The 26,007-nt window shown below is 37.6% G+C and overlaps 5 protein-coding genes across 8 annotated transcripts; 3 read left to right on the forward strand and 2 right to left on the reverse strand.

The window, feature by feature from the left end:
- Positions 1-1,097: 1,097 nt before the first annotated feature.
- hnrnpa0b (heterogeneous nuclear ribonucleoprotein A0b) lies at positions 1,098-4,228 on the forward strand. Of its 2 annotated transcripts, XR_013799748.1 has the most exons (2): positions 1,098-2,864; positions 4,016-4,228. XR_013799748.1 is itself a non-coding variant. In XM_079630619.1 (1 exon), exon 1 carries the CDS (start codon positions 1,784-1,786, stop codon positions 2,729-2,731), a length of 948 nt encoding a protein of 315 aa, XP_079486745.1. In that variant the 5' UTR covers positions 1,098-1,783; the 3' UTR covers positions 2,732-3,446. The 2 variants fall into 2 exon arrangements, 1 of the variants encoding a protein (XP_079486745.1); XM_079630619.1 differs by lacking the exon at positions 4,016-4,228 and having other exon boundaries at positions 1,098-3,446.
- Positions 4,229-5,105: 877 nt separating this feature from the next.
- hnrnpa0l (heterogeneous nuclear ribonucleoprotein A0, like) lies at positions 5,106-6,822 on the forward strand. Its single transcript, XM_079629807.1, has one exon. The coding sequence runs from the start codon at positions 5,466-5,468 to the stop codon at positions 6,357-6,359; it is 894 nt and encodes a 297-aa protein (XP_079485933.1). The 5' UTR covers positions 5,106-5,465; the 3' UTR covers positions 6,360-6,822.
- A 401-nt stretch (positions 6,823-7,223) lies between these two features.
- Positions 7,224-19,355, reverse strand: gsr (glutathione reductase). Of its 2 annotated transcripts, none has more exons than XM_079629804.1 (14): positions 19,042-19,355; positions 18,504-18,770; positions 18,242-18,268; positions 18,047-18,135; positions 13,635-13,704; positions 13,126-13,273; positions 12,632-12,686; positions 12,448-12,547; positions 12,276-12,362; positions 11,965-12,132; positions 10,821-10,932; positions 10,491-10,622; positions 9,099-9,232; positions 7,224-8,955 (listed from the first exon to the last, which is right to left on the reverse strand). In XM_079629804.1, the coding sequence occupies exons 2-14, from the start codon at positions 18,729-18,731 to the stop codon at positions 8,806-8,808; spliced, it is 1,500 nt and encodes a 499-aa protein (XP_079485930.1). In that variant the 5' UTR covers positions 18,732-18,770; positions 19,042-19,355; the 3' UTR covers positions 7,224-8,805. The 2 variants fall into 2 exon arrangements, with proteins under 2 accessions (XP_079485930.1, XP_079485931.1); XM_079629805.1 differs by having other exon boundaries at positions 18,512-18,770; positions 19,042-19,234.
- A 1,535-nt stretch (positions 19,356-20,890) lies between these two features.
- On the reverse strand, positions 20,891-24,403 carry uqcrq (ubiquinol-cytochrome c reductase, complex III subunit VII). Of its 2 annotated transcripts, none has more exons than XM_079629809.1 (3): positions 24,269-24,403; positions 23,171-23,342; positions 20,891-21,478 (listed from the first exon to the last, which is right to left on the reverse strand). In XM_079629809.1, exons 2-3 carry the CDS (start codon positions 23,322-23,324, stop codon positions 21,384-21,386), a joined length of 249 nt encoding a protein of 82 aa, XP_079485935.1. In that variant the 5' UTR covers positions 23,325-23,342; positions 24,269-24,403; the 3' UTR covers positions 20,891-21,383. The 2 variants fall into 2 exon arrangements, with proteins under 2 accessions (XP_079485935.1, XP_079485936.1); XM_079629810.1 differs by having other exon boundaries at positions 24,265-24,347.
- Positions 24,372-26,006, forward strand: timm8a (translocase of inner mitochondrial membrane 8 homolog A (yeast)). Its single transcript, XM_079629808.1, has 2 exons — positions 24,372-24,621; positions 25,429-26,006. The coding sequence occupies exons 1-2, from the start codon at positions 24,511-24,513 to the stop codon at positions 25,588-25,590; spliced, it is 273 nt and encodes a 90-aa protein (XP_079485934.1). The 5' UTR covers positions 24,372-24,510; the 3' UTR covers positions 25,591-26,006.
- Position 26,007: the final 1 nt, after the last annotated feature.

The raw sequence follows: 26,007 nt of genomic DNA on the forward strand, positions 1-26,007 counted from the left end.
TTTAAGTCAGACCACTCAATGGTAAATTTTGTATAAAATGTATTTGTCTGAAACCGCGATCAGGGAAGTCTCTACAACCGAAACATATCAGAGAGTTATTCAGTAAAATCACACATATTTGAGAAAAAAGTATTATCATATCATTATCATAAGGCATCCTACTTTCATATATGTGCATTTTGCCAGTTTATCTTCCTACACATTGGTCTTCCTCAACATCCCATAATATGCCCACCTGATATACATACATATTTTTTTTGTCATACTCTCCATGACCTTGACTGCAGAAAGAGCCATTATTCACAAGTTGCTTCTCACAGCATTGGTAGATTAACTTGAAACTTCAGGGAGGGAGGGAGGGAGGGAGAGAGAGAGAGAGAGAGAGAGAGAGAGAGAGAGAGAGAGAGAGAGAGAGAGAGAGAGAGAGAGAGAGAGAGAGAGAGAGAGAGAGAGAGACTCCAGGTAACTGGTCAGTGCTGTTATCTGAGGCATTACATCTCCATACAACAGTCTAAATCTAACCCTATACTGCATAACTTCTGTTGAGCAGCACCCTGCTTGAAATCTTTAGTTCGTCCCCTTTATTCTTAGACAGTCTTTTTTTTAATAATAATAAAAATCCTTCTGTTAGAAACAACAGAATCCTTCTGTTAGAAACAACAGAATCCTTCTGTTAGAAACAAATACATAAAATAAAAATACTGGCACACACACACACACACACACACGTAAAAAAACCTTTTACAGTAGGCCTAACTCATGTAAGATTTACAAAGTTAATCTTGTATAGTGATATTGATTGAATACACATAATATCTTACATTTATCAATAAAACATTTAAAAGAAGAAAATTCGGGTTTGCAAGCAAGTTTTCCAGTTATGTCACCACACTTTTACCATCCTCATTGCCTAAATTCAATTATGTGTGTGTGTATGCACAATACAGTACTTTGTGTGCATAGCAGCTTTAAACTAGGCTATAAGGGAATATGAATAATGTTAAGAAATACATTGAATTTGGGTTTGTTTAACTATTTAATGTGACCATTCAATAAAACAATCCATAAATAATTTTCTTACAAATAAAGTTGCAATCATTAACTTTTTATTCCTATGATATGGGTGATAGTCGATACGATAGTAGAAATTAACCAGTCCGTGGGCAAAAATGCTACCAAGAGTAACACAAATACCCTAATGGTCAAATGTGAATTCATAGTGATTCTCTCAGTCTTTTACCTGCTATGTGTTTCACAATTTTAATTATTTTATTGCATCTGATTTGTTAGTGCCTTGGCTGTCAGGGACTATATTTATTTGCTTTCTCAGAGGTGAATTTTGTTCAATGTGGAGCTAACAGAGCTGTTCAGTTTGTATTTATGAGAGAATTAGCTTTACTAGACATAGGTTCCATAAAAAAATCGTATTGTTTTTTTTAAAAGATGATTTTAAGTAAAAAATAAAATAAAAAAACATTATTGAAAGAGGCTTTGTTGTTCTTCGACTTCATAAAGTGCATACGTTTTGCATTTTGCATACTTTAAAGTAAGTGCGCATTTTTTTTAACTGATATGCTAGTTAATTTGTATTATTTTAACTTTTATATGCTTAGAAGAAAATACTATTTCAAATTCACCATTCCACAAAGCCCGCCTTTATTTCAGCAAAGAGGCGTGTCTTGCTGCAGGAGAGAACATTGCGTCATGACGACAGTCGTTTTAAAAAAGGCCCTTTCCTTTCTGAACAGAGTTGAGTCGACACACCGCGGTCTAACAACGAGAAATGTCAGGAATGGAGCAGCTTTGCAAACTTTTCGTTGGCGGTCTGAACGTCCAAACAACAAATGATGGCCTCCGCGCTCATTTTGAACAGTACGGGGCACTTACGGACTGCGTGGTGGTCCAAAACGATCAACTTCAGCGGTCCCGTTGTTTCGGCTTCGTAACTTACTCCTCCGGAGAGGAGGCCGATGCAGCAATGGCCGCCAGGCCACATGTTGTAGACGGTAAAAACGTGGAGCTGAAAAGAGCCGTGGCTCGGGAAGACGCGGGGAAGCCCGAAGCTCTCGCTAAAGTCAAGAAAATATTCGTCGGGGGCCTAAAAGAGAACATCGAAGAGAACGACCTCACCGATTATTTCTCGCAGTTCGGCATGATCGAGAAAGCCGAAGTCATCACTGACAAAGACACCGGCAAGAAGCGCGGGTTCGGCTTTGTTCACTTCGAAGATAACGACTCGGCCGACAAAGCCGTCGTGCTCAAGTTCCACATGATCAACGGAAACAAAGTGGAGGTTAAGAAGGCGCTCACGAAACAAGAGATCCAGGCCGCCGGCGGAGCGCGGGGCGGCAGGGGGAGAGGTGGAGGAAGAGGAATGGGGCGAAATCAAAATGGCTTCGGCGGCGGGAGAGGAGGATACGGCAGCTACGGTGGTGGCGGCGGCTATGGCGGAGGCTACGGCAGCAGTGATGGCGGCTACGGCGGTGGCTATGGAAGCGGAGCCTATGGAGGAGGTTACGGAGCTGGATATGGAGCAGGCTACAGCGATCAGATGGGAGGCTATGGCGGTGGTAACGGCTACAGTGACTTTGGCAGCGGATACGGCCAACAGTCCTCCGGCTACGGGCCCATGAAGAGTGGAAGCACGTACGCCGGAAGGAGCGGAGCCCCGTACCCCCGTGGCGGCGGCGGTGGTCCTGCTTACGGCAGGGGTGGCTACGCTGGCTACTAAAGCAGGTTGGGAAAAGACTCGGAAAGCTGTCCCCCTAGGTTCTCTCGGTTTCCACATTGGGCTCATTCACCCGGCCATGCAAGAGATGGCGGACACTGTGAAAGCATACCTTAAAGACCTCAGTTCTTAACAGGTAGGAAGAAGATCTCTTCCCAGAAACCTGACTTGCTCGACCAGCTTTAGTTGTAGGACATGTTCTATCATATATTACCTATATATCATTTATTTCCCACGTTTTAGGACATGCAGCAAGTTGGCCCTGGTTTTTTTTCTTTCTTTTTTTTTAAACAACTGCGATTTGTTCGTAACCCATTCGTTTTTAAATTCTTTTTTCTTTTCTTTTTTTCTCAACGCTGGCGATATGTTGTCAATGCATTCTCAGTAACTTAGACCTGTTTTCTATATAAATTGTTGCTTAGCAGTGTCATGGGGGATTAACGCATGCAGTTTTGAGTTTGTGTTCGTCTTTGTAAAACCCACCACGAGTTTTTCCAATCTAGTTTATCATGATGGGATAGAGTAGACTACGTTATTTCTTTTATTTTGTAAACTAAATCAGAAACGCACTCATAAAGTTCAGTTCAACGCTGTATGAGCATAATTACTTCCAACATTCTCTTGTGTATTGTATATTATGTCTTCAGATCAATCCAGTATTGTTAAACATTGATATGCAAATGTATGTTACTTTTTAAATAAAAGTTTCACAGCTTAATTATCCTTTTCAGACGGCGTTTTGGCTGATAGACTTTAATGGGTTTCCACCACACCTGAGATAATCATTAAAGCATATATGCATTACTTCTATTTGACAAAACATAAGACTGCCCCACATTCAGTGATATTCAAGTATATAGTGTTTATGGTTTATTTACTCTTGATTCCCACATATAGGTGTTCTTTCAGTTATTCCAGTACTTCAAAATAGCTGTATAGCAGTTTGTTTGCACAGGGAACCTGTTCAGTACCTGGGTTCGATTGTGATAGGACTGAAATATCTCATTAGGATATCATCCTGCGATCTAGGTATGTAATCAACCTGTCTTCACTACGTGTTGGTCAAGTATTTAAAATTTTCATAAATGGACTATTTATTCCATAAGTTGTTTAATTAGTCTCCATCCATAAGTCAAGTGGAGTTTACAAGAACTGGTGCGATGGAATATGGGTCTGTGTAACACCGCGGCTTATTAGGGCCTTGGCTTTTTTTCTTTCTCTCTTAACTTTCTAAATCTTTGTTTTGTTGCATTTCTAATGTGTTCTCTTTTTTTTCTTCTTCCCCAGGTGACCTCGGATGCTGGACTCTGCCCACATCAACTGTGGCCATGGAGTTTGGTTATCTGCATGATCCACTGAGTTTTATTTTAATAATGGACTGGTGAAACCTGGGATCATTTTTTTAAAATCTGTTAGTATTTGTGTATACTTTTTAATAAAAATAAAAAAAACTTTAAATTGATGTGTTTTTTTGTGTGTATTATGATGTGGTTTGGAATTGGGTTTAATTCCAATGGGTGAATCAGGATTAATCAGAGTTGGATATGTGCATTGTGCACATACAAACAGATGGTCCAATAGAGTAGCCAGGAGAAGTTAAAGCATCTTTTAAATTAGGGATGTGTAAAATATGCAAACGGCTCTTTTATAGCAGTGCGGCAATTAGTGTTGAGTGCTTGTGCATTGTGATGTTGATGCATGCACTCTGACTCAGCAGTTTAGAAATATTCACACATGGTGGAACCAAAGATAATTATTGTATGAACTTTTTGCATGGAGTAAAACAAGTATTCTGTCACTTGCAAATACATGGTGAAACAGAGCAATAATACCCAAACATCAAATTAGTAATTAAAGTGCTAAGATTTAAGTTAAACATGCACAAATGCGGTTTGCAAGCAATAGCAGTACCCATCGTATGTTGTATGTATCTGATGTCTGATCTCCCTGCTTTATATATGCTGTGCTTGGTTAATTTTGGACAGTGATCTTGGACATTTTAGTTCATTTAAAGTTATCTTATTTTACTACTCCCTCCCTAGGTTAGAATTACTGAAACTCACTTGTGAAATGTTATTGGTACAGTAGTTTTGCTCAAGATGAGTATGGACTGCCATCATAAGGTACCCTGGCCACAAGCCTGAAAAAATATTCCAGTGTTTAAAAACTGGCTAACCTAAGAAGGAATTTCAATAAGTTAAAGGATTTAAAAGTGAATAATTTGTATGTATATATATAGTAAAAAGGGCCTTTTCTACTCATTTGTCATGATTATGTATTTAAAGTAATTAATATATATATATAAATATATACATAATTACATTCCTTGAAATGGTCTATACACTATAGAAATGTCTGTGGCCTGAAAGTCACACTTTTGAAATTCTTTATTTAAATTCTTAAATATTTACAGGACCATGTGAATCCTGGATTCAGAATAGAATTACAATTTTGTTTACACGTATTAACTTAATCTTTCCAAATTCAATAACGTTTCTAAACTGAAAAATAATGTATTCACAAATTGGCATTGATCCTTTTAATTTCAGTCCACAATGCAACATGTTAATTGATAGGACGGGGTTGGTTTAACTGATTTACTTTGTAGCCAATCAGAAACAACTACGCATGTGTTGACGCGTACAAAAGGAAACGCCTCCACAACGCATTTCAAAAGCATTGACTTCTTTCTTCCGTTGCATGTGATCTCCGTCAGTAGTGCGTCCATTGTAAGAAAATGACTAACCAGCTTTGTAAACTGTTTGTTGGCGGCCTGAATGTCCAAACAACCGACGAAGGCTTGCGAGCACATTTTGAACAATATGGACAGCTAACCGACTGCGTGGTGGTGATGAACCAGCCACTGCAGCGCTCCCGGTGCTTCGGCTTCGTAACGTACTCGAGCGTTGAGGAAGCAGACGCCGCCATGACTGGTAGGCCTCATGTCGTGGACGGCAACAACGTGGACCTGAAGCGCGCGGTGGCCCGGGAAGACGCTGGTAGACCAGAGGCGTTAGCCAAGGTCAAGAAAATATTTGTCGGGGGATTGAAAGACGACATCGAGGATGAACACCTCCAAGATTATTTCTCCCAGTTCGGTGCCATCGAGAAAGCTCAGGTCATCACCGACAAAGACACTGGGAAAAAGCGAGGCTTCGGCTTTGTTTACTTCGAAGACAACGATTCTGCCGATAAAGCCGTCGTGATGAAGTTCCACAGCATCATCGGACACAAAGTGGAGGTGAAGAAGGCGCTCACCAAGCAGGAGATGCAAGCTACCGGCGGTCGCGGCGGAAGGGGAGGCCGAGGAATGGGCCGGGGAAGCGGCTATGGCGGCGGAAGGGGTGGTTACTATGGCGACTACGGCTATCAGAACGGCGGATACGGTACCGACACCAGCTACGAAAGCCAAAGTGCTTACGGAGGAGGCTACAGTGACCAGATGAGCAGCGGATACGGCAACGGAAATGGCTACAGTGACTTCGGCGAGGGTTATGGACAGCAGGCTTCTGGTTACGGTGCCATGAAAGCAGGCTACTTTTCCGGCAGGAGCAGTGGGCCGTACCCACGCGGAGGTGGAGGAGGAGGTGGTGGTGGTGGATATGGAAGAGGTGGCTATGGTGGATATTAGAAGCACTAATGTGACTCTAAGCTGTACGTCTTTTTCTTTTCTTTTTTACGTAAACTGTGTGGACACTGGACTTTCAAAACTATTTGTTTGGTATTGGGTTTAAATTAGAGAATTGCTCTGTGCCATTACCAGTACCAGCAGACACGCGTTGTTTTCCTTTGTTTAGATTTAAGTGGTCCTGTTTACCCAAGTCAAGCCTGTAAAACACCATGTAGGCTTCTGTATGATCTGTTCTAGGTTTATTGCCTGTCCATCGGTAAAGATGAAACTCAGGGGTAATGAAATTTAAGCAGCTCACTTTCATTTACATGACCTCTTTCCTTTTGGTTTTTAAGTGTAATTTAAGTTGTTTTAATGCCATTACACCGTTCCTATTGTACAACTTTTTTTTTTTAAGTATATTTAATTTGATCCAACAATGGCCATATAAGCCTTTTAACCATTAAAAAATCTTTTTCATAAACTTTTTGTCTTGTCTCCCATTCTTGATGCAAAGTACGGTTTCAGATGTGATCTTTCTGTAATACTTGTTGTCTTTAATGTGCTGGGCAAATATTTTTGCCAACCATTTCTTACAAATTAATTTAATTGGGTATATATTCTGAACACATTGGATTCAAAGCGTTTTTCAAAAACGTGATTTGTGAACCTTCGGTTCTGCAAAATTTGAATAAAATACTTGTATTCAGTGATTAACCAAAATAGACAATAAGAACATCAAATTCTTCACTATTTCACATCCTCAAAGAATCTTGAAAAGTGTAAAACAGTTTGCACTTGGCACAAGTATTAGGCTAAGTATCACAACTTTTTCAACATTGATCATGTGACCTGTGTAATGCATGCTGGAAATTTAAGTTAAAAAAAAAAAGTAAATTAGATTTTTAAATTATAATAATTCACAATACTAAGGGTTTAATATATCCTATCCATTGATTTTGAAACTGATGTTTGGGTTGTGGACATTTTATTTTCTTCTAATGTCGCTATTTCAAATATTAAAATATCAGATTAATACAGCTGAATCACCACCATCTCAGTAAAAGCTGATATTTAGAGATCAAGGTTGGTTGACAACCAAACATATTGATACAGGCTAGGCTACATCATTGATCTCTAAATTGATTCCCCCTTAGATCAGGGTTGGGGAACTGGCTGATGTCTTTTACTTTTTTTTTTTTTAAAGTAGCATTTTTATTCATGAGATGTGGATTATGGTAATACCATTTGGAACAAATTTTTTGAATAAGCAGTTTTTAACTTTTCTTTGAGGTTGAGAATGAGAACCCAAAAAATAGGACATCTGTACATTTGTTTGTTACAAATTTACAGACAATGCAATTGAGATGGTTTACATTTGCTTGTTGTGGTAGGATAATATTGCTTGTCAGCTGACATAAAAGTTTCCCATTTGTATTAGCATAATTGCACAAGTTTTATTGTTAATAAAATCTTTAAAAACAAATGACAAATTATACATTGATTTCCCTTAATAAAAAGTACATTGAGTAAGACAATGTAAAAGGTGTGGATTAGTAATGAAGGTATGAGGGAGAACAAATGTTGGCCCTCGTCACTATCAAAGTTGTCTATCCCTGCCTTAGATGAAGGAAGCTAATGAGGATTAATGAATACTTTTTGAGATACAATGAGATATGCCAATATTCTTAATCAATGAAGCAGTTGAGTAAATGCCAAATAGGGAATAACAGAATTTCTGCAATAATTATAAGATACTATTAATACAAAAAGTTTGTCATCACAGAAAGTGGTCAAATGTCAAACATATATCTTAGAATATGTATGACTCAAAGAGTTGTTCACTTCAAGCTTCTGAAGAATTGATGATCTCAATATATGTTTTTATGAAAAGTGACGGGTTTATTAATAAGTATATTGACAATGTCAATACATATACTAAGAAATTATCTATTAACCACACAATGACGCAAATTTACTTTTGAAATGTATTCAAGGTCTATGCTCAAGTGTGAGCAAACTGAGCATATCCAATTTTATTTGACAAATATTGAGAAAGCACTACCCACTTGAAAGCAAATCTCTGAATTAAACTTTCTAGAAATGTAAGATCAAAGCAACAGTGTTTTACTATAAACAGATTTAATTAGACTTTTAGCTATTATAAATCATCAAACCTTCATCTGACCTTGTTCAAATCAAACAAGTATTAATAATACTTATTAATACCTGTGAAAATGGAGTACCACAATGTAAAGTTCAAGACACAGTCTTAAGCATGTTGCTGTATTGTGTCTTGATCACCAGTGACTAATGACTAAAAATAGAACAAACCAAGTATATGCTTCTTGTTACAAAATGCTAGATATGTAGATGTTAGGAGAATAGTCCAAAAAATTACCATTTTTTTATTGTTTGGATAGGAACATAATCTTCTGCAATGGCACGTTGGGATATGAACACTTGATTAGCGCAATGTTACTAGCTCCTCTGAGGACGTTGGGTGGATGGCAATGGTTCTGTCAAAGTCTGCTTTAGTAGCCCCCATGTTAACGGCCACAGCAAAACCCTGAAGCATCTCATCACAGCCAAAACCCTGCATATGGAGACCAACCACCTAAAAAAAAGAAAAGAGGCTCAGAAGTGACTTAATGAAAATGACTGATTGTAACCGCAAAATACTGTTCAAATACAACTAAATAATTATCCTTTTTGACATTTCATACTAATTTATGATCGATGGACTGATCACACCCTCACCTTTTCGTCTTTGCCAGCACACACCAACTTCATGATGCACTGACTCTTTCGAGTGGTGATGGCGTAATACATGGGGGTGAAAGAAGTGGTATAAATCTTCACATTGTCCTTTCCCCAGGACTTGATTGCTTCATCTACAAAACATGACATTAATAATACAGCATTTAAATCAGAAGCTGTATCTGTTAATATTATTTAATGTATTATTTAATAAAGTACCCCTATTATGGTATTCTAAAAGTTCCTAATGTTGTTTTGGAGGACTCCTATAATAGATTTACATGTATTACAGGTAAAAAAAAACACTTAATTTTTCTCATAATATACATTGCACGTCACCTATTTTCTCAAGAAGTCTGAAAACAGTTTGTTAGAAGATTCAGTGTCTCTAAACCGCACCTTTCCGAGAGCCTACTCTGCTCTGATTGGTCAGACGGCCGAGTCTGTTGTGATTGGCCTACCGCTCACACCACATGTTGGAAACAAAACAACCATTACCATATCTGTATTTCACGTCCGGCGGCTTTCTCAGCGCTTGTACAGTATACACAGTGAACAGTAACGATGGCGTTGGTTTTTCCATATCAATTCCAGTGTGAGTCCTGATCTTTTTGAAGTGCATGCAAAGTGAATTTGCAGTGCAGTGTCTTCTCGACATGTCGACAACAAGAAACCAAACTCTTTCAAGCCTCAGCTACAACTACAGTGTTTCAAGGAGGGTCAAAGTAGATGTTGTTCGAGGATAGCCAATGAAGAACCATAGCCTGGCATTATGCAAATTTGTTACATTGTTACGTAGGTATGTAACAGACAATAACTTTATTTTTCATGCACCTTGATCTTTAAAAATGTGCAGACCTTTTACATTCACAATCAGCTATATTACAAACTGCATGAAAGGTAATATTCCAAAAATCATAATAGGGGCACTTTAAATCATGAAATGAACAGACTAAGATTAATAAAAGCTTGAGAATTCTTTTTCATTGTTAGATCATGTTAACTTATGCAGTTACCCAATGTAAACAAATTAAACCTTTTCGTAAAGTGTTATCAATAAAATATAGATATTAGATTAAAAACGTAACTTCAAAAAAAAATTATGGAAAATGAGAACTCTTGGTAACTAACTGAAATAAAATAAGTTTAAATTAAGTAACACAATTACTAAAACTGAAATAAAAATAAATTAAAGCTATATTCATATTAAAAACTAATACAAATTACAAAAGCACAATAAAATTACTATGAAATGTATACAAACAAAAGATCATTCAAAATATTATGTTTTATAATAGTATATAAATAATTCTAAAACAACACTAGCTACATGCAAAGTCTGATGAAAATCTCAAGCTACTATGAGAAAGCATTATTTGTACATCAGCTCACCTTCAGTTAGTCCCACTGTGCCGATTGGTGGGTGGCTGAACACAACCGTAGGGATATTATTATAATCGATTTTGGAGTCTGCTTTGCCCTCAAATAGTCTGTGAGCAAGCTTCCTGCCAGCAGCAATAGCAACTATCCACACAAAAAAGAGAAACAACAACAGCTTATTAGTATAAACTGAATATACATACCCATTAAACGGATGCTAAAGAAATAAAGTTGGGAGGCCCTGTAATGTAACCCCCAACATACAAAACCAGAAAACACCCGGAAGATGTTAGTGCATGTAGGAGGAAATTCTATTTTAAAGATGTGATCCTGAAACCGTACCAGGTGTAAGAAGAGCTCTCCCACAAACATCCCCAACTGCATAGATGCCTGGACGAGTGGTGTTCTGGAACTCATCCACCATGATATGTCCCCTTTCATCAAGCTTCACACCCTGAATAACAATACACCCTCTGTTATTCATACTTGATCAAGTTATGCAGTGTGGAGATAAAGCCTACAATACCATCTATCTAGTGTGGCTACCGCGGTTTAAAGGAATCCTCGTTCATTTTTAACTTTATCGACGACAGCATCTGACATGTTTCATTGATCTTTCAGATTGTAAAAAGTAAGAATGGTGTGTACACTATATGGCAATGCATTCCAGAAGGTTTAAAAGGAGAAATGTACAGCTTATATTTTTATTTAAGTATAATTATTTTTTTCTGTTGAAAAGGGGTAATATTGTTATGCATTAGTAACTTAATTCCTGAGAGCAGAACTTTTATCACACTAGTCTCATGTTAACGTGTATAATGTTTAAATTCACAATGCAAACGAAGTAGGAACAGATCTTGTGTATTATATACTGTGACGTAAATCCGAGTGAAACTGATTATTGAAAAATAAAAAAATGAGGGTGGGATTTCTATCCATCTATCGTTGATTAGATAAAGGTAGATCTGAATAACAGCTTGAATGTTGACTAAATAATGACAGAAGTTTGGGATTTGTCACCAGAGACAAGTCTGTCGTTTCACCAGAAGATAAGAGTCATAACATTTTGATTAACAATTACAAGGTAAAAAAAGAAATAAAAAATATGCATGAATGAATCAGATTGATAACAATAAGATCAATAAAATGCATTTAGAAAATAGATAAGGTGAATTTCCACTTTATACCAACTTCAAGTTTTGTGTCTATACTTCCAAAATAATGTATAATGTATTCTAAAAGTTTACCCGTGTGATGCCATTCCCCATAGGCTTCCATTGAAAGTGCTCTACTGTAAAAATAACTTTTGCTTGCTTTTATAAAGTGAGTTTTTTTCTTTCTTCCAGAATCAACATCATGCCACAGATTGAGTTTTGTAATCCCGGCCCATTTCAAGTTTCTCGGGAATATTTTACCAATCAATTACATTAATACTTATACTAAAATAAATAGTAATAATATCAACCAAATTAAAATAAATGTTTACTATTTGACTGAGGTTGAGGCCAGCGGTTTTGGGTTCCCTGCCAATAGCCCAGAGCAGGCAGTCCACCTCACAGATGGTGTCCAACTTCTCCTGTGCATCCTTGACATCAGGGTCTTTTGTCACAAGCGTAACAGTGAGGCCCTTATCGGTCTTCTGCACTGACTTCACCTGTAAACAATGTCAGAATATTTTGACAAGATATAGTTTGGGGGGTAAATCATAACTAAAAATCTGCCAAACAAACTGATACATCAGTCTGGAAAGCTAGCTACTAGGTATTACCTTACCTAATACTACTCAGTATTAGTTACCTGAGTATTTTTCCGTAAGTCAATACCATGATTTTGCAATTCTTTTGTGCAATTTGAGCTTATCAAGGCATCGAAGTTCCTCAGCACCTTGAAACAAAAGAACAGTCATTGCTTACTGTGGAATATACATGCCAGTAGCATTTATCCAGGTGACAATAAATAGGGCTCTTACCCCTCCTTGTCGGATGATGATGGACGTTTTGGACCCCAGAGTGGAAAGGATACCAGCCATCTCCACAGCAATATATCCTGCCCCAACTATGACACTACGTCTAGGTGGATACAGTGATCGGTTATTTTATGATAAGCTAAGAAAACACAATAATACAAGTAGAAATTGGCAATCAATCACTTACTTAGGGCAAGATTCAAGTTCAAAGAATCCATCACTGGTAATGCCTAAACTGGCTCCTGTAATAACATTGACATTTACAAAATGCATATTTCAAAAAAAATTACAAAAATAAGTTAAATCACTTTAAAGGATAGTTTACCCAAAAATAAAACTTCTGCCATCACTTACTCACCCTTACCAAGTTTCTCAAAACCTGTATGAATTTCTTAATACAAAGAGAAGATATTTTGAAGAATGTTGGTAATCAAACAGTTGACATTAACCATTGACTTCCATAGTAGGAAAACAATAACATGGAAGTCAACTGTCTGGTTACCAACTTTCTTTAAAATATCTTCATGTGTTCATCAGAAGAAAGAAACGCATACATGCATGTATGGAACAACATGAGATTGAGCAAGTGATGACAAAATGTACATTATTGGCTGAACTATCCCTTTAAAGGCAAGTAAGCAGAAGGAAGTATATTTTCATAATGAACAAACATAAGCCCACCTGGCACATCATCCTCACTGACAGTGGACGGGTGACCGCCAGTGGAGATTAAGATATGGGTGGCTGTGTATTTCTTTCCATTGACTTCAACGGTAGGTTCAGGGTCATCTGTGAACCTTGCATAACCATGAATGGACTCAATTTTGGCCTATGAACAACCAAAACAACATCTCAGTCACATCAATACCAATTCTAAATGTTTAAAGAGGCCATATCATGCCTTTTCATAACGACAAGTTTTTTCTGCTTAGTACAGCAAAAAAATAATAATAATCACCGTCTCTGAAGCTAAAACGGGACTTTTTTGCTGTCATGCCTTTAAGATTTCTATGTAAAGCTTTCATAGTACAAGTACTATAAAGAACAATAAAAAAAATTCTTCATGATATAAAAACCATGTTGAATTTGGTAAAAAAAAAAAATAATAATACAGAGTTTGTCTTATCTTCCACAAATCACTTTACCGTACATTCAATTTGCTGACTGAAAAGTAACATAACGCAGCCTACCTTGTCAAGGTTGCTCAGGTAAATCTGATTCAGGCGACTAACGTAAGCATCCCTTTTGCGTTTAATGAGTCTGAAAATACACACACCCAAAGAAGTGTCATTTATTAATTTAAATATTCATTTATCTTTCATATCACTAGAAATCCTGACAGCTGAACTCTCTACAGCATAACTCACCTCTACTCAAACAAATGACTCCACCTCATGCTTTTGTCTGACAAGATCACCCAAAGCTGTACTGACATTACCACAAAAGGGAAGCAAAACAAATACTGAAAGCTGTAACGAATCAGAGCGAGCAGGAACTTGACTATCCTCAACTATCGCTAGAGTAAAAAATCCTTTTTGTGACAGAATTAGCCTACTTCTGACAGAAAGAATATCCTCTACGGCAAGCCACCATTAAATGCATCCCTTAAAACTTCGTCTTTTCTGATGTTACTAATTATTTTTTCATTTCTATTAACTAGTAAGAGTGCTATAGGTACTTATTTGTATTACTCTTGATTCAGATTCAGATTAATTTATTTAATGCCATGTCAGCATTCAAAGCTATTTTCATGGCAAAAATTCTATTACAAAAATACAAATATCATATAAATATAATAAAAACAAAACAAACAGCAAGTCATTATACAAGATTTTTTTAATTAACATATGATAAAAAAAATCTAAAACTTTTTCAGGCATAATCTCATTAAATATGTCCTTAAGTGAAGTAACTTCATAAAAGAGCCTTCTGCTTGTATTAAGTCCAGGACAATACAATAAAATATGTTTGACAGATAAGGGAAATTTACAAAGCATGCATAAAGTTGGGTCTTCACCTTGAAGCAAAAAAGCATGGGTCAAACTTGTGTGACCCATACGACATCTGGTGTAGACCACTTAATCAAGTCTAGTTTTAAAATGGATAAAAAGTCTGTTTGTAATTTCCTGATGAGTTTCATACAACTTATTATTCTTGCACATATTCCACTCTTCTTAACACTTATTTAAAATATATCGATTAATAATCGGTCTGATATCTGAGGGAGGAATTTAACATTCATTAACTTCCTGATTAAGAGCGTCCTAAGCAGCTGCATCAGCTCGTTCATTTCCTGAAAGTCCAACATGTCCTGGAACCCAGCAAAAGATAATACTGAAGAACTGATTTAGTATAATCCACTTTTGTTAAGATGCAGTCCACTAAAAGATGATCAATTTTTAAAGTGTCCAATGCTTGAAGGCAAGATTTCGAGTCTGTAAAGATTATATAATTTTTTTGTTGTGTATTTTCAATATGCTCCAAAGCTAAAATTAAAGTATATGGTTCAGCAGAGAAAATTGAGCACTGTTTTGGAATACGGATTGCTGCTGTTACACTATTTTCCACCTTCGAACCATCTGTGAATATAGGTACGTGAAAAGGGAATTGGTTTCTTATGTCCAAATATTGCTGTCTATATACATTTGGATGAGTCACATCCAAATTGATATTAGGCTTCTTTAAATTTCCAGGGAGATATAGAATTGAATTGTATTTGAAAATGTTCAAAATTGTATTTAAGTTCTCCAAATGTGGTTTAATACGAATACTAAAGGATCTGATGCTTTTAGGTTTGTATTACTCTTGACAAATATAACTAATTACAAGTAAAACTAGATTAAGTACCACCAACAGTTTAATACATACTAGTCAGAAGATATCTGAACTACAGATTACCATAGAATTGAATGGCAAATTGTATTCCCAGAAACAATATTACTTACTTGTGACTTTTGGGGGATTGTGACTACAAAAGAATAATTACTATTATGTTATGAACAGGATTTAAAATTAACATATCAACTAGGGGTGCACCGAAATTTCGGTCGCCGAAATTTTCGGCCGAAAATGGCATTATCGGTTTCGGGCCGAAATAAAAAAGCCAGCCGAAAATGTCAGCCGAAAATGAATGTCAACCGCGCCCCTCCCATCCGCGCGCAAGCGCTTGGGTTTCACTCACGGTCGAGCTGTCACTCGTCACCCACCCCTCCCCTCCGTGCTCAAGCAGGTTTCACTCACGGTCGAGCTGTTTGCACGCGTCTGCAAAGATTGAGCATGTCAGCGGTATGGAAGTATTTTAAAGTTTCAGATGAGGACAACCAGCGCCGCCGCTCCCACCACGCGCATGAGTGGCAAAAAATAGCGTAATGAAAAATCAATAATTATAATGCCAATATTATTTCAGTATAGAAATACAGACATACCAAGTCTCCCGGAAGTTCCGGGAGTCTCCCGCATATTGATAGCGGCTCACTGATGCCCGCGAATTAGTTAAAATCTCCGGAATCTAGAGCGAGCGCGCCCGCGAGACGGAGACTGTGCTCCAAACAGTGCAGCGCGTGCACGGCAAAGAGGAAGAGAGAGCAAGAGACTGCGCGCGTGTGCCTCATGAAGCGCATGCAATATAAAATATATATAATATATACAATATTTTAGGTTTTGTTATGTAACTGTTAGTGGTAATAAAAGTTTGATGATTATTCTATTGGTTTGTGATTTTTCATTTCAGATCCATTAAAAATTAAGCAATATAAATAAATATATATTAAAGTTTTTAAAAGAAGCCATTTTCGGTATCGGTTTCGGTTTTCGGCCAAGTGCATCCTAAATTTTCGGTATCGGTTTCGGCCCAGAATTTTCATTTCGGTGCATCACTAATATCAACCCTTTAAATGAACAACCATGGCAGGTAACACACATCAACTCATCACCAGCCAATATGGCGGGTTATGACTCATAAATTATGTCCTCCAACTAGGAATCTCCAAAATTACCAAACAATGCATAAAGAGGGTCGCACACTGGAATGCCATATCAAATTGTAAATGCATTGTTTTATATGAGTGCATGCACACTGGCGGCACCACTTAACATCGGTCACCGACACCCAACTATGACTGTGGAGGAGGTTCAAAATCCTGCCACGCCACTCACGTAGTTTACGTGGCCTCACAAATAAATAAATAAATAAAAGTTTTGTTTTGTTGTTGTTTTGACCAATGTATTCTAATAAATGAGCCACCAAAATATTTTTCTTTTTCACAATTCTCGATTGATTCCAATTTCGATTCCACAGGAAAAGCAGCCTAACTATTAGGCCTACAATTCAAGCATTATTGAAGACAAGCGAGTCTTCAGTTATAAAATAAGAACAAATAAGAACAAAATTACAAGCAACAGCTCAAAAAAATACAACATAACAGATACAAATGAATTTTGTTTGATTAACATTAATGACCCAGAGGCAGCAGGAGTATTAGGCTGCTGTCACTTTAAGAATAAATACATGGATCCAATATACTGTTACACATGTATTTTCTCTCATCTGTTTACATTCAGGTAACGGTACGTTCACACGGGGCGTCAGCGTCAACGCTTCCCATTGACTTTGAATGGGTGACGTCAAGCTTTGCCGAAATGAATTGTGGATCCGTCGGCGGCGCTTCACTGGCGTTGCTCGCAGCAGAAGTTGAGAATTTTTCAACTTCTGCCGCGAGCAACGCCAGTGAATCGCCGCAGGCGGAAGCGTCAGCCAATCAGGATCGCTCTATGCAAATACAGTAGCCAGGCGGCAGCCAATCACGTTCATCACGTTCATCCTGTCATTCCTGTCTAATTTCATTGGCTGACGCTGCTATGACCATGGCGTCGTGCCAAACTTCAGCCACGCCTTCCGTCAAGCGTTGACGCTCACGCCCCGTGTGAACGTACCGTAACGGTACTGATCCACTTGTCCGACACGAATGTCGTGTGTTGTCGCGACGCCTCCCCACATTTGTTCGTTGATGGGCGTTCCTCTAGTTTACTGCTATGGGCGTGGTTTTGAGCCAGCGGCCAATCTAGAACAAAGGACCCGCGAGAGACTTCCCCCCGTCTCCATGTGCGTGCTTCTATTGGATAGCCGCGTCGCGTTCAACGGAATTCATTTGCATAAAGATGGGCATCGGCCAGCTTTTTGACGCGCGGCATTTTTTCAAATGAAGCGCCGCCTTCCCGGAATTCTTTGCGAGCGCGTCAAAGTCGCTTGACGTCACCCATAGGAATATAGTGGAGTGCAGCGCGACAGAAGTGTCGCACGGACAAGTGGATCACCGCCGTAAGACTCAACAGTGTTTACGTGAATACTCGGCAAGACGGGCATTTTGACACTTTTGTTGTGTGTATTTTTACGTTCAAGCGCAAGACATAAAAGAGAACTCAAAATAGTAACTGCCCGCTGTTTTCTGTGCGCACAAAATATTTGTATGTACTGACAGCGGCAAATGTCATTCACTAAGTATGCAGTACAGTTTACAAAAAAATTAAAAAATGATTACTCAACATCCTATCCACAAAAAACAAAAAACACAGAACAAAACCCCCAAGAAAGTATCTAACTTACTGCCAGTTGAAATGTGCTTTAGCTCCCTCAAATCCATAGTCTTCATGATCATGGAGATACTCTGCATGAGTGGATGTATTCCACATAACCTGGAAGCAAGCAAAAGGACACAATTATCTATGAACATTATTTATAAACAGTTCTGCTTGCATCAGACAATCAATTAAGTGTAATGATAAAAGTAAAAATGTATACCTTTTTAGGAACACAGCCAACATTCACCTGCAGCAGAAGAGAAGTTTAATCGTTAACGTCAATAATATCAGCAGACAAAAAAATGCATAGGTGCTGGAGTAAACCATTACACAAAAAAGAGCTGGATCTGGATTCTTCCCAAACACCTCTGTTCCGGTGACGAATCCAGCGACCAATTACTGTAAATAACTAGTCTAAAGAACACATCTATGACTCTAAGGGAAATAAGTGGTGTTGCAGGAGCAGGATGGTCTTTACTCACGCAGGTACCTCCGAGTTTGTGACTTTCGATCACGGCTGCGGTGGCACCGAGTTCAGCCGCCCGCCGCGCACCGGCCAGCCCTCCGGACCCTCCGCCAATCACCAGAAAATCAAAGCGCGTGACGGATTCAGAGGCCATGCTGCGACTGATGAGTCTACGAGAAGACAGCGATCGTCCAAGAGAAAGAAAAGACGCTCGCAGTCGAGCCAACGGGCTTAATATCTCCATAAGCAGGAAGCCAACACCCCGACCAATGCAGTAGTTGAACTAATGGGAGGGACGTAAAAGCCAATGCTTAGTCATTGTGAATTGACACAATAGTGTGTATATCCCAGAAGCAAGTCTGGACAATAGTCATAGTTAGGCTAACGTTACCATTACCAATGATTATTACTGTCCTTCACTGTCGATCCCGTTGTCTCAACTTACTTTGAACTCACTTTTAATTACGACAGATAACAGTCTGGTTTATTTTAAAAAGGGAAATATTTCGTAAAATCACAATGACATGAGAATTCAGCCCACTAAACAAACTCACCGATGAAGTGCAGCCGTTACATAGCGGAAACCCGTTTGGAGTGCATTGTAAACATTATATTTAACAAAGTGTAGTTGCTTAGATGTGTTAAGTTATACACTCTTTAGGTGTATCTTTGCTGCCCATCTTCGTATTTATATGGGTTTAACTGAATGCGTCGATGTAAACTGTGAAGTCAGAATGACGCCGACTCGCCGAGCTAAACTGAGCATGCGCGTATCAACACGCAGCGCCAGTGTACAGAAGCACATGACAACAACAGCGTTATATTATTACACTAGAAGGAATCGAAATGAATATTGTTTTCGGTGTATGCAGTCATGTCGGTCAATATACTTATATATTTTTAATACTTTTATTCAGCAAGGACGCATTAAATGTATCTAAGGTGACAATAATGAATTACACAATACGTTAAAAATGTTCTTTTGAGCTTTCTAAACAATGTCCTTAAAAAATTGTTTCGAACAATGATAAGAAATGTTTCTTGACCACCAAATCAGAATGATTTCTAAAGGATCATGTGACACTGAAAACTTGATTAATGATGCTGAAAATTCAGCTCTGCATCACCCTTATATTTTGAAATATATTGAAATAGAAAAGTTATTTGAATTGTAATAATGCTTCACAATAGTTTTTTTTTTTTTTTTTTACTGTATTTCTAATCAAACAAATACAGTCTTGGTGAGCAAGAGACTTCAAAAACATTAAAAAAATCTTCCCAACCCCAAACTTTTGAATGGTGGCAAAAGGACTTTAACAATAGGGATGTTCGCCGTGACGTCACGACGCGCTCTGGTTGGCAGAAGAAAAGTAATGACCGCTTAAAGCGCAGCGCAAACACAGAAGAAAAATGGTTATATCGTGCTTTGTGATCGGCTGTGTTAACAGGTTCGATAAGAGTAACAACCCCAAGAGCTTCTACCGCGTACCTAAACAGCCTGAATCAAGAAAGAAAGCTTTGAATTTCTGCAATTAGGCGTCTATACCCAGCGGAAAACAATGGGAGCCAGCGGACCACGATCGCGTCTGCTACCTACATTTTGCGTTAAAAATTAAAACTAATTTTGTAAATAAATGTTACTAGTAGGTTCTATCGCATTGATGGGTTATTTAATGAATGAATAACTGTACAAAATACCGCGGAAGACGTGTCAAAGTGTTTGTTTACATAACTTTTTGTGCATGCTGTGACTGAGCAATGGAAGTATAATAACACTGACATACCCTTATAAATTAAGGGCAAATTATTGTATTTTCATTCATACATTTTACTTATATGTTAACCAATGTTAAATATCAGAGGTAAGATAATTTTAATTCAAAATAGCCCATGGATAAATTACACCTGTATTTGTACTCTAGTTGTAACATATTTACCAGTTATCCTTAGTTACAACAAGTAATATTCGTAATTATTACTTAATTTATAGGCATCTAAAGATTTGTACGCCTTCATCGACTCTCTGGTAAACATAGATGGCGTGTCGATGAGATACAGATAGATGTCGCCGAATGTCAAATCTGGCCATGTGTCCGGGCTTTTGCTCCAATTCTCACTCAGGTGATATTGATCAGGCAGAGAACATGAACCCTGGTTATATAAAAGCTTAACCTTATATCTCTTTTTTGGTTCTTCGGACAAATAATTAGCATATGCTGACAAAACACAGGTAGACTGCTGCGAGTCTGCGACATGTTTTGGTTCTTTCTGCCAACCAGTTCGCGACCACGCCCATATCGTGACGTCACATTTGACTCCGGCGAACATCCCTATAGCATACGGCACATTGAGTAAAATGGTAAATTTGTCAGATTTCTGCATTGACGATTCACATTGAAAAAGTATTGTCCACCCCAGTTATTTTAATTAAATTTGTTAAACTTCAGAAATCTTTACATGGTACATTTACAACAGAAAAACGAATTAATTAAATTTTAATGTATATAAAAAAAATCATTAGTATACCAAAAAAAAAAGTAAAAATATAAAAATAAATCTCTATAAAATGCATTAAAACTTGCTAATTTGTGCCTTCACATAAAAAAAAAAAAAAAGAGAGAGTGCCTTGGTATCCAGTAAGTGTAAAAAAATACTTGTTGGCAGTAGACTCGTCATTCAAATATTTCAAAATGGCCGTTACAAATGAGAGGATAATCTCGAGTAATGCATCACATCAGGCCCTGATGATCAGGGTACTTTATTAAACAAGCTACTAAATTGAATCATGTTGATTAAGTGGACAGTTCAAATCCATTTTTCCCATAAATATTTACTTTATTGATTAATTTTTCAGAAACAAGAAGTTACACAAGGACACATCTTCAGCGGGGCGATTTCACTTGTCATTCTCATAGTCTGCAGGGTTCTTTCTTTTGCCCTGTTCATGTACATGATTGCCCCATGTGTAGGTCAGGTACATCAGAATCATGGCTGTAAATAGAGATGAAGATTTGTAGAGAAGTTTAGTCACACACAATGTTTGCTTTAATCTGTACATAGAATAGTATAGACCATATTTATTTATAGTACCTTGCAAAAGGCACGTTAGTATTTTCACCCAGAAAAATGGTTAAGCCAGTTATTTATATATTTTGCTGTAGTGTCATTAGGAAATATCAGTTTACATTTCCAAACATTCCTTTTGCCATTAATTGTAACAATCCAGTGAGATTGTTGCATGCACGACAGGTCTGACAACAGTCAGTGCTCCACACGGAGATCTGATCTCACCATCAAGTCCATCTGTGATTACATGAAGGAACAGAAAAAACTGGGACAGACTTAATCCAGAAGAACTGTGGCAATGTCTCCAAGAAGCTTGAAGAAATTTGCCTGCAGAGCTACCTGAAAAAGTGCACCTGTGCAAGTGTACCCAGGACAAAAGCGGTTTTAAATGCAACTGGTGGTCACACCAAATATTGATTTGATTTAGTTTTTTACACAAGAGTATAAAACTTTTCACAGTAATGAAGCTTTGCAGTAAGGTTTCTTCAAGCGTTTGGAGACATTGCCACAGTTATTCAGGATTTAGTCTGTCTCAGTTTGTGTGTAATCCCAGACAGACTCGATGCTGAGATCAGGGACCGCATTCACACAAAAAAGAAACTCTTAAAATTAGTGCTGTGTTGAAAAAATCGATTCACCAATTCTAAATCGATTTTCATATTAATTTCTAAAGATCGATCCGTAACTCAGAGGATCGATTTAATAACAGGCCTACATTTTCCCCATAAACACACTGAGACACGACGACCGGCGGCGCTGCTAATGCGGTTTCTCTGAATCTACTTGTTGACAAGAAAGTAGGAATGAATCGTTCACATAGCGCGTTTTTTGCGCGTGCAAATTCGTTTTCCAGGCGCGCCTCTGTTCATGGTTGCATAGCAACGGCAGACGCAAAGGGAAAGCACGCGCTTGTTGAGAGGAGAAAGCGGTGCAAACTCGTGCAAACTGCGCTCTCCATGATGACGAGGAAGTATCATCAAATAATTAATTGATTTCTAGCCCTTGCATTAGCTTTACTACTAGATATATTCATTGAGATGAGAAATAAAAAGCCACCCTGTACAGCTATGATCAGCTGTTCGGCCGAGCTTTCCATGTTGTTACGGAAAGGCCGTAACAGGCTTGTTTTTGTCACATGACCTGTTGAGATGCATTGAAGTGCTTCTCACTGAATTTGCACGCGCATAAAACGCGATATGTGAACTGCCCCTAAAGTGGTATCGTGTGCGGTTCGTTGTATCTAGTTTAAAAGGCCTTTTAAATATGAACGCAGTTTTGGATTAAATAAAAGGACAGTCAATTAAGTCAAATAAAACACGTTTTATCTCCTGTTTAGTTGGTAACACTACATTAAGACACCATTAATTAACATTAATGCCTTATCTAACATCAACACATTGAGTGAACAATACATTTGACATTACGACCATTCGAAAATGTGACTGGGTTTCTAAAGATACAAAGTCTAATGCAAATGGGTGAAGTGTTCCTTTAAAACCCATTTTTTGGGGTGAAAATACCAACTATATCTTACACACACACACACACACACACACACACACACACACACACTTTTAACACCTGTACTGTGTTTAATTTTGGCTCAAAATTACTTACGTGGTGCAACCTTGAATACAGATGATGTGAATCGTCTCCACACATTTGGGATTCCCTTGGAAAAGTAGTTTGGGAAAGCCCTCTGCTCAAAGGGGGAAATACTGTAGGTGATCACATGCCTTATCTTGGCCAAATCTCCGAAGTGACGACCCATTGTGCCAAGAAAGCTGATCTAAGGGAAATGAAATCAAGGTTCAATTTAGTACATTTAAAATAATATAAGCATGTCAATAATTGACTCAATTTTAATTTATTTGACTGGTTGTATGTATATATATATATATATATATATATATATATATATATATACACACACACACACATATATATATATATATATATATATAGGCTAATAGTAATAATTACATTTTAAAATATATTACAAAAGAAAACAATTAATTTAACTGATAGGTTGGTGTTTTATGTACTTTACTATTTTATGCATGCATTTTAAATATAATATTGCTAATTCAATGAATTAATTACATTAAATTGTTGTATCTATTCAATAAGTTAATCTGAATAAACTAGTCAAGTCAGCTGTAACTTAACTTATTTGTACAAAATCAGGCTTAGAATATAAAACTGTACATTATATGAATGCTACATAATGCAAATAGCATATTAAACATTGATATAAAATTCACTATGGGGGGGGGGGTTGGATATTGTACGAAAAGACGTTCTTTGAGTGAGGACAATTTACTCATTGAGTAACGGATTGAGAAATTAAATATTACACTGATAAACAAGACTCAAACGTAACTTGTACATGTGGCAAAGCTGACAGATACGAATTAATATAGTTACTTAAAAATCATATACGTTAAATTAAATGGTTACTATTACCATTAATTAACGGGGAGTGCAGTGAAAACTCACTGAACATTTTAGTCACATTTATAAGCGTTATGTGGCTAGGCTAGCAGCTTTCTGTAAGACCTTGCTTGACATTCAACTCAATCGCACTGTCTCTGTTTACACACACATTTATAACGTTACCCCCCAAACATACAATAACTCGCTTAATTACGATAATGTCGTTAATGTCACTATAGTCAAAATACAAGGCAAGAAAATGTTTTTCTTCTCACCAACCTTACTGTTCCTTAACACCCTTGTCCTGGTCCTGCTGTGGATTCTACAACTTCCGCCTGCAACCACAAGTCATATCCGTTTCCTCTTCATTTCACGCTTTCTTATTGGTGCTCTGCTCTACTGGTTCCTGGCTATCGAGGCACGTGAAGGTCAGCGTAGTGCTGGGAGTCTGGGACATTGTATACAGTAGTCAGATATCACCATTGAGTTATTTTGTGTAGCGTTTGCTATTCTTCTCCCCAATGGACAATCAAGGAGCCACGGCAGACCCTCAACTGCAGCAGTTTATCGAGATCGAGTCTCAAAAGCAGAGGTTTCAGCAGCTAGTTCATCAGATGACAGAAGTGTGCTGGGTGAGTGTGTTTCTGTCCTAATGGGCTGCGTAATGCATCCTCTTTGTGAGGCTGTACAGAGAGACTGACTGCACAGTATATCCTGTCCTAGCATGTATGATCTGTGGATTTGGAAGATGTTTCATTATGTAGTTCAAGCAATTCATTTAAGGTGCTGCCCTCTTTAGTCGCGGAGCTTGTGACCCTTTGGGTTCTTCTCGGTACGATTCCCATCCCAGCTCACCAAAGCTGAATTCATTTGAACAAATATACAATAAATACAATACAATAAAACTGTAATGACAAATGATTATTATTTAAACCAGCCGTGTTTTATATACATTTATACATTTATTCATGTGATGTCAAAGCTGAATTTTCACTGCATCGTTTCTCCAGTCTTTAGTGTCACGTGATCCTTCAGAAATAATTCTAATATGCTGATTTGTTGCTCAAGAAACATTTCTTCTTATTATTATCAGTTAAAAAAACAAACTGTTGTGCTCCTTACCATTTTTGTGGAAACTGATCTATATATATTATTAGATGAATAGATAATTCAAAAGAACAGCATTTTTAAAAAATATAAATATTTTGTAACACTATAAAGGTTTTTGCTGTCTTCATGCATCATTGCTGAATGAATAAATGTATTAATTTCTATATATTGTACTTAACTTTTGAACAGTAGTATATTTATTTTAATATTAATTACTAATTAAGAGCTGTATATCTTGTTCATGCAATATACATACATACACACACAAATTCAGCAAAGTCTTTAGTTTTGTGTGTTTTTTGGAGCTCATAATGTGTTTGTCTTTGCAGGAGAAGTGCATGGATAAGCCTGGTCCAAAGCTCGACTCCAAGACAGAGGTGTGTTTTGTAAACTGCGTGGAACGATTCATCGATACAAGTCAATTCATCCTCAACAGACTAGAGCAAACTCAGAGGAGTAGAGGAACATTCTCAGAGACCATGACAGACTAGTAGAAATTCAGCCACTTATTGAGGATTTGTCATGCCAACAAAAACTGTGAAGCAACCGCTATATACAGGATTCAGTTAATTTCTCAAAGACAAAAGTGCCTCTTTTTGCTCTATTATTTTGAAGGCCATGTATTAGAAATCAAATGGATGCATGCACAGTCCCATAGAAAGCCCTACTTATTACCATCATTATAATTGACATTTCCCAGTTCTAAGGTTTTGGTATGAAAACGAGTACGGTACATATTGTGGATCCCATTGTACAGATCTGATCTGGAATTGAGGAAGAGGCTCTGCATATCACTTTCGTCAAAGTACATTACCAAGTATACAATGCATCGTCTTACTGGGATTGTTTCAGGATCTGTGGCTTATACAGTGTGTGTTGAAATGTGAACTTGAAATAAAAAGACAAGA

The sequence above is a fragment of the Phoxinus phoxinus genome, assembly GCF_949152265.1.
Source record: "Phoxinus phoxinus genome assembly, chromosome: 12".
In the NCBI taxonomy this organism is placed as follows: Eukaryota; Metazoa; Chordata; class Actinopteri; order Cypriniformes; family Leuciscidae; genus Phoxinus; species Phoxinus phoxinus.

What these genes read in the sequence shown, in the direction of transcription:
- hnrnpa0b (XM_079630619.1), top strand. Translation starts at nt 1,784, where the DNA reads ATGTCAGGAATGGAGCAGCTTTGCAAACTTTTCGTTGGCGGTCTGAAC.
- hnrnpa0l (XM_079629807.1), top strand. Translation starts at nt 5,466, where the DNA reads ATGACTAACCAGCTTTGTAAACTGTTTGTTGGCGGCCTGAATGTCCAA.
- gsr (XM_079629804.1), bottom strand. Translation starts at nt 18,731, where the DNA reads ATGGAGATATTAAGCCCGTTGGCTCGACTGCGAGCGTCTTTTCTTTCT. An exon ending in TCATCATCCGACAAGGAGGG is followed by an intron (nt 12,363 to 12,447) that starts GTAAGAGCCCTA and finishes TTTTGTTTCAAG; the next exon opens with GTGCTGAGGAACTTCGATGC. An exon ending in CACAGTGGGACTAACTGAAG is followed by an intron (nt 9,233 to 10,490) that starts GTGAGCTGATGT and finishes CATGTTTTGTAG; the next exon opens with ATGAAGCAATCAAGTCCTGG.
- uqcrq (XM_079629809.1), bottom strand. Translation starts at nt 23,324, where the DNA reads ATGGGTCGTCACTTCGGAGATTTGGCCAAGATAAGGCATGTGATCACC. An exon ending in TGTATTCAAGGTTGCACCAC is followed by an intron (nt 21,479 to 23,170) that starts GTAAGTAATTTT and finishes CTCTATTTACAG; the next exon opens with CCATGATTCTGATGTACCTG.
- timm8a (XM_079629808.1), top strand. Translation starts at nt 24,511, where the DNA reads ATGGACAATCAAGGAGCCACGGCAGACCCTCAACTGCAGCAGTTTATC. An exon ending in AGATGACAGAAGTGTGCTGG is followed by an intron (nt 24,622 to 25,428) that starts GTGAGTGTGTTT and finishes TTGTCTTTGCAG; the next exon opens with GAGAAGTGCATGGATAAGCC.